We start from the raw sequence: 13,205 nt of genomic DNA, 5'->3' as shown, positions 1-13,205 counted from the left end.
TAGCCAACATCATCACTTCCGGCATCCTCAGCTCCACTAGCCTACATTATACCTGCTTTATCCTCAGCACTACTAGATTACATCAGCCCCACTAGCATCCTCAGCACCATTAGTCTACATCATCTCTTCTGGCATCCTCAGCATCTCTAGCCTACCTCATCCCTTCTGGGATACTCAGCTCCACTAGATTATATCAACCCCACTAGCATTCTCAGCACCACTAGCCTAAATCAGTCCGGCTGGCATCCTCACTGCCACTAGCTTACATTATCCCTTCTATCATCCTCAGCACCTCTAGCCTACATCATCCCTCTTCTGGCATCCTCAGCACCTCTAGCCTACATCATCTCTCTTCTGGCATCCTCAGAACCTCTAGCCTACATCATCCCTCTTCTAGCATCCTCAGCACCTCTAGCCTACATCATCTCTCTTCTGGCATCCTCAGCACCTCTAGCCTACATCATCCCTCTTCTGGCATCCTCAGCACCTCTAGCCTACATCATCTCTCTTCTGGCATCCTCAGCACCTCTAGCCTACATCATCTCTCTTCTGGCATCCTCAGCACCTCTAGCCTACATCATCTCTCTTCTGGCATCCTCAGCACCTCTAGCCTACATCATCCCTCTTCTGGCATCCTCAGCACCTCTAGCCTACATCATCTCTCTTCTGGCATCCTCAGAACCTCTAGCCTACATCATCCCTCTTCTGGCATCCTCAGCACCTCTAGCCTACATCATCTCTCTTCTGGCATCCTCAGAACCTCTAGCCTACATCATCCCTCTTCTAGCATCCTCAGCACCTCTAGCCTACATCATCTCTCTTCTGGCATCCTCAGCACCTCTAGCCTACATCATCCCTCTTCTGGCATCCTCAGCAACTCTAGCCTACATCATCCCTCTTCTGGCATCCTCAGCACCTTTAGTCTATATCATCCATTCTGGCATTCTCAGCTCCACTAGATTACATCAGCCTCACTAGCATCCTCAGCACCACTAGCCTAAATAAGTCCTGATGGCATTCTCCTTACCACTCGCCCACATCAGCTATGTTGGAATTCTCAGTGCCTACATCAGTCCAACTAGCATGCTCAGCTCCAATAAATCAGCATCATTGGCATCTTCTGTGTCAATAGCTTAGAACAGTCCCACTGGTATCCTAAACTCCACTAGACTTCTACATCAGCCCCACTAGTATACTTAGCTCCACTAGGCTTAAGCCAACTCACTGGCATCCTCAGTGTCACTAGCAAACATCAGCTCCACTATCCTGCCTTGGTCCCACTAGCATCCCCAGACCACTAGTCTACATCATCCCTGCTGGCACCACTAGTCTACATAATGCCTGCTTGCACCTTAGCACACTTAGTCTATATAATGCCTGCTTGCACCTTAGCACCACTAGCCTACATAATGCCTGTTTGCACCTTAGCACCACTAGTCTACATAATGCCTGCTTGCACCTTAGCACCACTAGTCTACATAATGCCTGCTTGCACCTTAGAACCACTAGCCTACATAATGCCTGCTTACACCTTAGCACCACTAGCTTACATATTGCATGCTTACACCTTAGCACCACTAGCCTACATAATGCCTGCGTGCACCTTATCACCACTAGCCTACATAATGCCTGCTTACACCTTAGCACCACTAGCCTACATAATGCCTGTGTGCACCTTATCACCACTAGCCTACATAATGCCTGCTTACACCTCAGCACCACTAGCTTACATATTGCATGCTTACACCTTAGCACCACTAGCAGAATAATCCCTGCTGGCACTTTAGCACCGCTAGCCTACATCAGGCCAACTAGCATCCACAGCTCCATTACCTAAATCAGCCTAACTAGTATCCTCTGCACCACTAGCCTAACTGGTATTCTTAGCCACTAGCCTGCACCAGTTCAATTGGCATCCTCAGCGCAACTAACCTACATCAGCCCTGCTGTCACCCTCTGGGACACAATCTTACATAATCTTAACTAGCATCCTCAGCACCACTAGCCTACATCAGCCCTGTTGACATCCTCAGGGCCACTAGTGTGCATCAGCCCAACTGGCATCATCACTGTTACTAGCCTACATTGGCCCTGCTGGCATCCTCAACACCACTAGCCTACATCATCCCGCTGGCACCCTCAACACCACTAGCCTACATCATCCCCGCTGGCACCCTCAGCACCACTAGCTTACATCATCCCTGCTGGCATCCTCAGCACTACTAACCTACATCATCCCTGCTGGCACCCTCAGCACTACTAGCCTACATCAACCCTGCTGGCACCCTCAGCACTACTAACCTACATCATCCCTGCTGGCACCCTCAGCACTACTAGCCTACATCAACCCTGCTGGCACCCTCAGCACCACTAGCCTACATCATCCCTGCTGGCACCTCAGAACCACTAGCCTACATCATCCCTGCTGGCACCCTCAGCACCACTAGCCTACATCATCCCTGCTGGCATCCTCAGCACTACTAGCCTACATCAACCCTGCTGGCATCCTCAGCACTACTAACCTACATCAACTCTGCTGGCATCCTCAACACCACTAGCCTACATCATCCCCGCTGGCACCCTCAGCACCACTAGCTTACATCATCCCCGCTGGCACCCTCAGCACCACTAGCCTACATCATCCCTGCTGGCATCCTCAGCCCTACTAACCTACATCAACCCTGCTGACATCCTCAGCACTACTAACCTACATCAACTCTGCTGGCACCCTCAGCACCACTAGTCTACATAATCCCCGCTGGCACACTCAGCACCACTAGCTTACATCATCCCCGCTGGCACCCTCAGCACCACTAGCCTACATCATCCCTGCTGGCATCCTCAGCACTACTAACCTACATCAACCCTGCTGGCATCCTCAGCACTACTAACCTACATCAACTCTGCTGGCACCCTAAGCACCACTAGCCTACATCATCCCTACTGGCACCTCAGAACCACTAGCCTACATCAGGCCTGTTGGCATCCTTAACGCTACTAGCCTACATCATCACTTCCGGCATTCTCTACACCACTAGCCTACATCATCCCCGCTGGCACCCTCAGCACCACTAGTCTACATCATCCCCACTGGCACCCTCAGCACCACTAGCCTACATCATCCCCGCTGGCGCCCTCAGCACTACTAACCTACATCAACTCTGCTGGCACCCTCAGCACCACTAACCTACGTCATCCCCGCTGGCACCCTCAGCACCACTAGCCTACATCATCCCCGCAGGCACCCTCAGCACCACTAGTCTACATCATCCCCGCTGGCACCCTCAGCACCACTAGCCTACATCATCCCTGCTGGCACCCTCAGCACTACTAACCTACATCAACCCTGCTGGCATCCTCAGCACTACTAACCTACATCAACTCTGCTGGCACCCTCAGCACCACTAGCCTACATCATCCCTGCTGGCACCTCAGCACCACTAGCCTACATCAGGCCTGTTGTCATCCTTAGCACTACAAGCCAACATCATCACTTCCGGCATCCTCAGCTCCACTAGCCTATTTTATCCCTGCTTTAACCTCAGCACCACTAGATTACATCAGCCCCACTAGCATCCTCAGCACCATTAGTCTACATAATCTCTCCTGGCATCCTCAGCACCACTAGCCTACCTCATCCCTTCTGGGATCCTCAGCTCCACTAGTTTACATCAACCCCACTAGCATTCTCAGCACCACTAGCCTAAATCAGTCCGGCTGGCATCCTCACTGCCACTAGCATACATCATCCCTTCTCGCATCCTCAGCACCTCTAGCCTACATTATCCCTCTTCTGGCATCCTCAGAACCTCTAGCCTACATCATCCCTCTTCTGGCATACTCAGCATCTCTAGTCTATATTATCCATTCTGGCATTCTCAGCTCCACTAGATTCCATCAGCCCCACTAGCATCCTCAGCACCACTAGCCTAAATAAGTCCTGATGGCATTCTCCCTACCACTCGCCCACATCAGCTATGTTGGAATCCTCAGTGCCTACATCAGCCCAACTGGCATTCTCAGCTCCACTAGCCTACATCAACCTAACTAGCATGCTCAGCTCCAATAGCCTAAATCAGCATCATTGGCATCCTCAGTGTCAATAGCTTACAACAGTCCCACTGGTATCCTCAACTCCACTAGACTACATCAGCCCCACTAGTATACTCAACTCCACTAGCCTAAAGCCACCTCACTGGCATCCTCAGTGTCACTAGCAAACATCAGCTCCACTATCCTGCCTTAGTCCCAATAGCATCCCTAGACCACTAGTCTACATTAGCCCTGTTGGCATACTCGGCTCCACTAGCCTACTTGGGGCCCATTACCATCCTGAGTGCTATTAGCCTACCTGGGGCCCATTACCATTCTGAGTGCCACTAGCATACCTGAGGCCCATTACCATCCTGAGGTCCACTAGCCTATCTGAGCCATATTAGCAATCACAGCCCCCTTTGCATTCTCAGATCTACTAAGGAATTCCAGCTACTCCAGCATCCAAGGGACCCCTTACTAACATCCCCATAATGCGTCTAACTGCTAGACCCCCACAAAACACATACCCCCCTCCAAAAATAAAAAAAATAAAAAATAAAATAAATCCATAAATGAATACTTCAGCATGTTCTGTAATGCAGCCTTCTCTGGCAGCAGACATTCTATCCATTCTATTCCTCTTTCTTGCTATAGGTGTTAGCTAAGCAGGAGGGGACAAAATACAAACAGGAAGGAACACTGAACTTGGCAGAAGACATGCTGGATTCTGGATTAAGTTATGGAAACACGCACAGACGCACACTAGAACTAAGCTTTAATTTTCCTTTATAAATTACATTCTACTTGAAATGTCAAGGCAAAATAAATATAATTTACTTGCATTTTGATTGTGTAGAATGTGTATTATTTAAAAGGTCTTAATCTTAATTGCCTTCAATAAAGAAAAACAGTTGCTGATCCAAAAAAGACTAAGTACAAGATTTGTTGATTAGAACATAAAGAGCAATTCCTAATATTGATTCAGTGTTTTATAAACAGCTATAGTACTTCCAACAACTTCACAAAGCTAGGGTCCTAAAATGCATACTGCAACATGAGATTATATATAATGACTTTCAAATGAACATACATAATGCATGGATTTTTGTTTACATGGATAACAATTTCAAGACAGAACTCCTCCCCGCTGTTAGTCAGCTTTTAAAGACCCTGTGGAGTTAGATGAACGAAACATAGTAAATTCACAGAAGACATAACAGCAGCCACTCCCCCCCCAACTCTCTCTTCCCCCGCAGACTTATCGGACTAGTGGATTCCTGCTACAGCCCATTAATTTTTCTGCGCAAGCTTCTTCTGCCCTACGATAAAGCTGCCACAAGCCCATTCCGTATGCTGGATCAGCAGCTTTTCTGCCTGTCTGCCGAATTCAGGATTAAGGGGGTTTATTTTTCTTTACTTCGCATGCCTTGGCATTTATATGCACCCCTGCTATTGATCTGTTGGCTCCTAACTCTGTCAATCTCTAAAAGCAGTAGGGTCCTCATCACACTACTATAGAAAAGCTAAAAATAAAATAAATAAAATCTGTGTTCCACCATAAATATCTCCTATAGAAAATTGTTTGCCATTGTCTGTATTTTCAGCCTACATTTAATATGATCATTGGTTTAATCCATTTGATGGCCTAACCTGTAAAACTTACAATCTAATTTATTAATGACACACACACAAAAAAGATAGTGGTTAATAGACAGTACCCAGGTTAGACCTCATCAAAGGAAGTCATCACTTACTCTCAACAGTCAACGTGATGGGCTGGCTGGTTTTGTTGTCTCCATTCTTGTCATTGACCGCCTGCACATAGTAGCGTCCGGCATCAGGTGCCACACTGGAGAGAATTACCAATGTGTTGTCCTTGGTGATAGCTCTGATGAGAAAAACAACAAAGACCCTTGGCTTAGATTTACCGACAGTGCTTAAAGGGACAGTAAAGTGAAAATTTAACTTTCATGGTTCAGATAGAGCATGCAGTTTTAAGAGACTTTCCAATTATACTCCTATTATCAGATTGTGCATATTTTTTATGAACCCTTTCTGAGGCATAAGCAGCACAAAAACAAAAAACACCACCATATATGCCCCATCAATTACATTTGAAAACCAAAATAAGTCTAAAGTTTTAGTTTCTATAAAACAATGGAAGCTGCCATGTTGCAACTTAGGTTACCTTCCCTGCTGTGGCCAATTTAGGACAGTTATAAATAGGTCACAAGAGTGTGCAGCCATTGGCTGTGTGACATATAACAGTGTTCTGCACTTTCATTTCTAACAGAAACTGAAAAGCTAACAATTTCATAATGGGATTACAGGAAAAGGGACCAAAATAAATAATGAAAGTATATTGCAGAGTTATATCTATTTCCACTCCCACTGCATCATGTGACAGCTATCAGCCAATCACAAATGCATAAACGTATATTATATGAATTCTTGCACATGCTCGGTAGGAGCCGGTGACTCAAAAAGTGTAAATATAAAAAGACTGTGCACATTTTGTTAATAAAAGTAAATTGGAAATTTGTTTAACATTGCATGCTCTATCTGAATCATGAAAGTTTAATTTTGACTTGAGTGTCCCTTTAATTAGTGATTGGCACCTTTATGCATATGCACCAATCAGAGGCTGACTGGTATAAAGCAGTATTTTTTTAAATGCGTTTCAATGTCAAAGTGCATTAAATATTGTACAATCCCAGAGTGATTTTTAACTTTCTTTAAGACATATTCAGTTGGGTAGGTTCATGTCTTTGCAAGAGAATGGCTTTGCTGTATTTTATATATATTGGTAAAGTTTAAGCATTTTCTACAGTTTCTCACATTATTTTCTTTATATAATATGAAATCCCTACAATGACTAAGTAGAGAGACCATATATTTGCAGTTTTGATTTATCCCTGTGTAGAAAGTTGTAGCTTATCAGATATTTCTTTGGATGTCAATACTTCAAAGACAATAACTTTATTGCTCACAACTGTTGAGATAAAAGCAATAGGAAAGCTGAACTCTCAACCATACTGAAATATTCTATACTATATACTATATAGATATATCAAAGATAGGCGCAGTAGATCATGTATCCATCCAGCCTCACTCAGTGTGTAATCCAGCTGTTTAAAGACAACGCTTAAAGGGATATCAAACTTCAAAGTTTTTTTTATAATGCATTTATTTATGAGGGCAACTTGTAAACACTAATTAAATCTAAATAACAACCGTTTGATCAATTTTTCATTAACACATTTAGAGCCAAATTACGAGTGGAGCACAATATTGTGCTTTCGCTAAAGAGATATTTGGGCTCCACTTTGTAATAACAGAGCAAATGTGCGCTAATATTACAAGTTAGCCACAATGTGAACACAACCTCACGTTCGCATTGCACAGAAGCACTGCGCTCAGGAGAGAGCGTTTCCATAAGCTCCAATGGGAGCCTCGTTCTCCTGCTGTCAGGCACGGCACAGAACCTAGTGTAGCGAAGGGGGTAAGTTGCGCAGCGATGGGCAGCAGATTGTAAATATATATGTATATGAATATATACATATACAGTATATTCACAGGGAACACACAGTTTCCATAGACCGCTAAGTAAAGGCACTTTTCAGTGCCGCTTTTTTTCCTTAACACACAGCAGCCGCCAACTTTAGCCTCCAAAAACTGCCTAGTGCAGTTATTTTTAAAAAATAAATAAAAAAAAAACTACTATTTTTTATTTTGAAAAAAAGAACTACAAACTGTAATTTGGGGGCAATTGGGGCACATTCATTTTAAAGGTTAATTTTTGAGCGCTAATTGCTACTGCGAGCTCGAGGTAGCAATAAACAGCCACTCTTAATCTAAGTCTTAGGCCTAGATTTAGAGTTCGGCGGTAGCCGTCAAAACCAGCGTTAGAGGCTCCTAACGCTGGTTTTGGGCGCCCGCTGGTATTTGGAGTCAGTGATTAAAGGGTCTAACGCTCACTTTACAGCCGCGACTTTTCCATACCGCAGATCCCCCTACGCCATTTGCGTAGCCTATCTTTTCAATGGGATCTTCCTAACGCCGGTATTTAGAGTCGTTTCTGCAGTGAGCGTTAGAGCTCTAACGACAAGATTCCAGCCGCCTGAAAATAGCAGGAGTTAAGAGCTTTCTGGCTAACGCCGGTTTATAAAGCTCTTAACTACTGTACCCTAAAGTACACTAACACCCATAAACTACCTATGTACCCCTAAACCGAGGTCCCCCCACATCGCCGCAACTCGATTAAAAATTTTAACCCCTAATCTGCCGACCGCCACCTACGTTATACTTATGTACCCCTAATCTGCTGCCCCTAACACCGCCGACCCCTGTATTATATCTATTAACCCCTAACTTGCCCCCCACAACGTCGCCGCAAGCTACTTAAAATAATTAACCCCTAATCTTCCGACCGCAAATCGCCGCCACCTACGTTATCCCTATGTACCCCTAATCTGCTACCCCTAACATCGCCGACCCCTATGTTATATTTATTAACCCCTAATCTGCCCCCCACAACGTCGCCGACACCTACCTACACTTATTAACCCCTAATCTGCCGAGCGGACCTGAGCGCTACTATAATAAAGTTATTAACCCCTAATCCGCCTCACTAACCCTATCATAAATAGTATTAACCCCTAATCTGCCCTCCCTAACATCGCCGACACCTACCTTCAATTATTAACCCCTAATCTGCCGACCGGAGCTCACCGCTATTCTAATAAATGTATTAACCCCTAAAGCTAAGTCTAACCCTAACACTAACACCCCCCTAAGTTAAATATAATTTTTATCTAACGAAATAAATTAACTCTTATTAAATAAATAATTCCTATTTAAAGCTAAATACTTACCTGTAAAATAAATCCTAATATAGCTACAATATAATTTATAATTATATTATAGCTATTTTAGGATTAATATTTATTTTACAGGCAACTTTGTAATTATTTTAACCAGGTACAATAGCTATTAAATAGTTAAGAACTATTTAATAGTTACCTAGTTAAAATAATAACAAATTTACCTGTAAAATAAATCCTAACCTAAGATATAATTAAACCTAACACTACCCTATCAATAAAATAATTAAATAAACTACCTACAATTACCTACAATTAACCTAACACTACACTATCAATAAATTAATTAAACACAATTGCTACAAATAAATAAAATTAAATAAACTATCTAAAGTACAAAAAATAAAAAAGAACTAAGTTACAGAAAATAATAAAATATTTACAAAGATAAGAAAAATATTACAACAATTTTAAACTAATTACACCTACTCTAAGCCCCCTAATAAAATAACAAAGCCCCCCAAAATAAAATATTCCCTACCCTATTCTAAAATACAAATATTACAAGCTCTTTTACCTTACCAGCCCTGAACAGGGCCCTTTGCGGGGCATGCCCCAAGAATTTCAGCTCTTTTGCCTGTAAAAAAAAACATACAATACCCCCCCCCAACATTACAACCCACCACCCACATACCCCTAATCTAACCCAAACCCCCCTTAAATAAACCTAACACTACCCCCCTGATGATCTTCCTACCTTGTCTTCACCATGCCAGGTTCACCGATCCGTCCTGGCTCCAAGATCTTCATCCAACCCAAGCGGGGGCTAGACATCCACTGAAGAAGTCCAGAAGAGGGTCCAAAGTCTTCCTCCTATCCGGCAAGAAGAGGACATCCGGACCGGCAAACATCTTCTCCAAGCGGCATCTTCTATCTTCTTCCATCCGATGACGACCGGCTCCATCTTGAAGACCTCCAGCGCGGATCCATCCTCTTCTTCCGACGACTAGACGACGAATGACGGTTCCTTTAAGGGACGTCATCCAAGATGGCGTCCCTCGAATTCCGATTGGCTGATAGGATTCTATCAGCCAATCGGAATTAAGGTAGGAATTTTCTGATTGGCTGATGGAATCAGCCAATCAGAATATAGTTCAATCCGATTGGCTGATCCAATCAGCCAATCAGATTGAGCTCGCATTCTATTGGCTGTTCCGATCAGCCAATAGAATGCGAGCTCAATCTGATTGGCTGATTGGATCAGCCAATCGGATTGAACTTGATTCTGATTGGCTGATTCCATCAGCCAATCAGAAAATTCCTACCTTAATTCCGATTGGCTGATAGAATCCTATCAGCCAATCGGAATTCGAGGGACGCCATCTTGGATGACGTCCCTTAAAGGAACCGTCATTCGTCGTCTAGTCGTCGGAAGAAGAGGATGGATCCGCGCTGGAGGTCTTCAAGATGGAGCCGGTCGTCATCGGATGGAAGAAGATAGAAGATGCCGCTTGGAGAAGATGTTTGCCGGTCCGGATGTCCTCTTCTTGCCGGATAGGAGGAAGACTTTGGACCCTCTTCTGGACTTCTTCAGTGGATGTCTAGCCCCCGCTTGGGTTGGATGAAGATCTTGGAGCCAGGACGGATCGGTGAACCTGGCATGGTGAAGACAAGGTAGGAAGATCATCAGGGGGGTAGTGTTAGGTTTATTTAAGGGGGGTTTGGGTTAGATTAGGGGTATGTGGGTGGTGGGTTGTAATGTTGGGGGGGGGGGTATTGTATGTTTTTTTTTACAGGCAAAAGAGCTGAAATTCTTGGGGCATGCCCCGCAAAGGGCCCTGTTCAGGGCTGGTAAGGTAAAAGAGCTTGTAATATTTGTATTTTAGAATAGGGTAGTGAATTTTTTATTTTGGGGGGCTTTGTTATTTTATTAGGGGGCTTAGAGTAGGTGTAATTAGTTTAAAATTGTTGTAATATTTTTCTTATGTTTGTAAATATTTTATTATTTTCTGTAACTTAGTTCTTTTTTATTTTTTGTACTTTAGATAGTTTATTTAATTTTATTTATTTGTAGCAATTGTGTTTAATTAATTTATTGATAGTGTAGTGTTAGGTTAATTGTAGGTAATTGTAGGTAGTTTATTTAATTATTTTATTGATAGGGTAGTGTTAGGTTTAATTATATCTTAGGTTAGGATTTATTTTACAGGTAAATTTGTTATTATTTTAACTAGGTAACTATTAAATAGTTCTTAACTATTTAATAGCTATTGTACCTGGTTAAAATAATTACAAAGTTGCCTGTAAAATAAATATTAATCCTAAAATAGCTATAATATAATTATAATTTATATTGTAGCTATATTAGGATTTATTTTACAGGTAAGTATTTAGCTTTAAATAGGAATCATTTATTTAATAAGAGTTAATTTATTTCGTTAGATAAAAATTATATTTAACTTAGGGGGGTGTTAGTGTTAGGGTTAGACTTAGCTTTAGGGGTTAATACATTTATTAGAATAGCGGTGAGCTCCGGTCGGCAGATTAGGGGTTAATAATTGAAGGTAGGTGTCGGCGATGTTAGGGAGGGCAGATTAGGGGTTAATACTATTTATGATAGGGTTAGTGAGGCGGATTAGGGGTTAATAACTTTATTATAGTAGCGCTCAGGTCCGCTCGGCAGATTAGGGGTTAATAAGTGTAGGCAGGTGTCGGCGACGTTGTGGGGGGCAGATTAGGGGTTAATAAATATAACATAGGGGTCGGCGATGTTAGGGCAGCAGATTAGGGGTACATAGGGATAACGTAGGTGGCGGCGGTTTACGGAGCGGCAGATTAGGGGTTAAAAGTGTAATGCAGGGGTCAGCGATAGCGGGGGCGGCAGATTAGGAGTTAATAAGTGTAAGGTTAGGGGTGTTTAGACTCGGGGTACATGTTAGGGTGTTAGGTGCAGACGTAGGAAGTGTTTCCCCATAGGAAACAATGGGGCTGCGTTAGGAGCTGAACGCTGCTTTTTTGCAGGTGTTAGGTTTTTTTTCAGCTCAAACAGCCCCATTGTTTCCTATGGGAGAATCGTGCACGAGCACGTTTTTGATGCCGGCCGCGTCCGTAAGCAACTCTGGTATCGAGAGTTGCATTTGCGGTAAAAATGCTCTACGCTCCTTTTTTGGAGCCTAACGCAGCATTTGTTTGAACTCTCGATACCAGAGTTAAATTTATGGTGCGGCCAGAAAAAAACCCGCGGAGCGTTAACAGCCCTTTTACCGCCGAACTCTAAATCTAGGCCTTAGTTTGCAGCATATTTTTCACCAGTTTCCCTTCGCCTAGCCAATCAGAAAACAAAGAAGGAGATAGCCAAGCCCTCATGATAGTTAATATTTGTAACCGATTTGTGCACGCGTCAAGTGATCTATATGAGAAAACAGCAGTTATGAATGTTACTTTCTGCATGTAAAGCAATAAAGTAGCTTAAAGGGACATGAAACCCAATTTTGTTTTCTTTCACAATTCAGATTTAACACACAATTGTAAACTACTTTCCAATTACTTCTATTATCAAATTTGCTTTGTTTTCTTTTTAGCCTTTGTTAAATGAGCAGCAATGCACTACTGGGAGCTAGCTGAACACATCAGGTAAACCAATGACAATAAGCATATATGTGCAGCCACCAATCAGCAGCTAGCTCCCAGTAGTGCTTTGCTGCTCCTAAGCCTATCTAGGTATTGTTTTCAACAAAGAAAAACTGCTGTTCTTTCATATAGATGACTTGACATGTGTGATCAAAAGGGCTTACTAATGTTGTCATGGGGGCTTAGCTATCTCCTTCTATAGAAAGTAGTGTACCTATCTGGTTTTCTGATTGGCTAGGGAAAGCGAAACAAACTTTAAAATGAATCAATAAGAAAATATGTGTTGCATTCTGTAGCATTAAATACAATCAATAGTTACTAAGTATAGCTCTCACATTTGCGGTGGTGGAGAGAACATTCTTCCACATATGTGACAAGAAAAACTAGGTTTATTCAGCAAGGGAAAAACTGCATTTCATTATTATTGGTTGCAAGGGGCAGATCTCACAAATGAATGATAACGCTCCAAGTGTAACAAGAAAAAGTAGGTATATTCAGCATTGGGACATTTGTTGTTCATTGCAAAGTAGCAGAAAATGCACGTTGCTTATTGCACTATTGATGATTATTGGCTGCTAGAGACAGCTCTCACATCTGTCATGGTAAAGTTTCCACACGTGACCTCAGTAAGTAGCCTTATTCAGCACATGTTGCAATATATATACTTTATTTTAGATGGAATAAAGAACACATTTGTGTATTATGACCCTGTAAACC

General features: G+C 42.9%; 1 protein-coding gene across 1 annotated transcript in view; it reads right to left on the bottom strand.

The window, feature by feature from the left end:
- SDK2 (sidekick cell adhesion molecule 2) overlaps positions 1-13,205 on the bottom strand; it is a 476,461-nt gene that overhangs the window by 147,419 nt on the left and 315,837 nt on the right. The window contains exon 6 of the mRNA XM_053721253.1: positions 5,790-5,923. Within this exon, the coding sequence (XP_053577228.1) occupies positions 5,790-5,923 (134 nt within the window). The remainder of the gene's footprint in view (positions 1-5,789; positions 5,924-13,205) is intronic.

Source organism: Bombina bombina, chromosome 1 (genome assembly GCF_027579735.1).
Source record: "Bombina bombina isolate aBomBom1 chromosome 1, aBomBom1.pri, whole genome shotgun sequence".
NCBI classification, from domain to species: domain Eukaryota; kingdom Metazoa; phylum Chordata; class Amphibia; order Anura; family Bombinatoridae; genus Bombina; species Bombina bombina.
The sequence above is the reverse complement of the archived record's forward strand: the minus strand, read 5'-3'. Positions and strand labels throughout refer to the sequence as shown.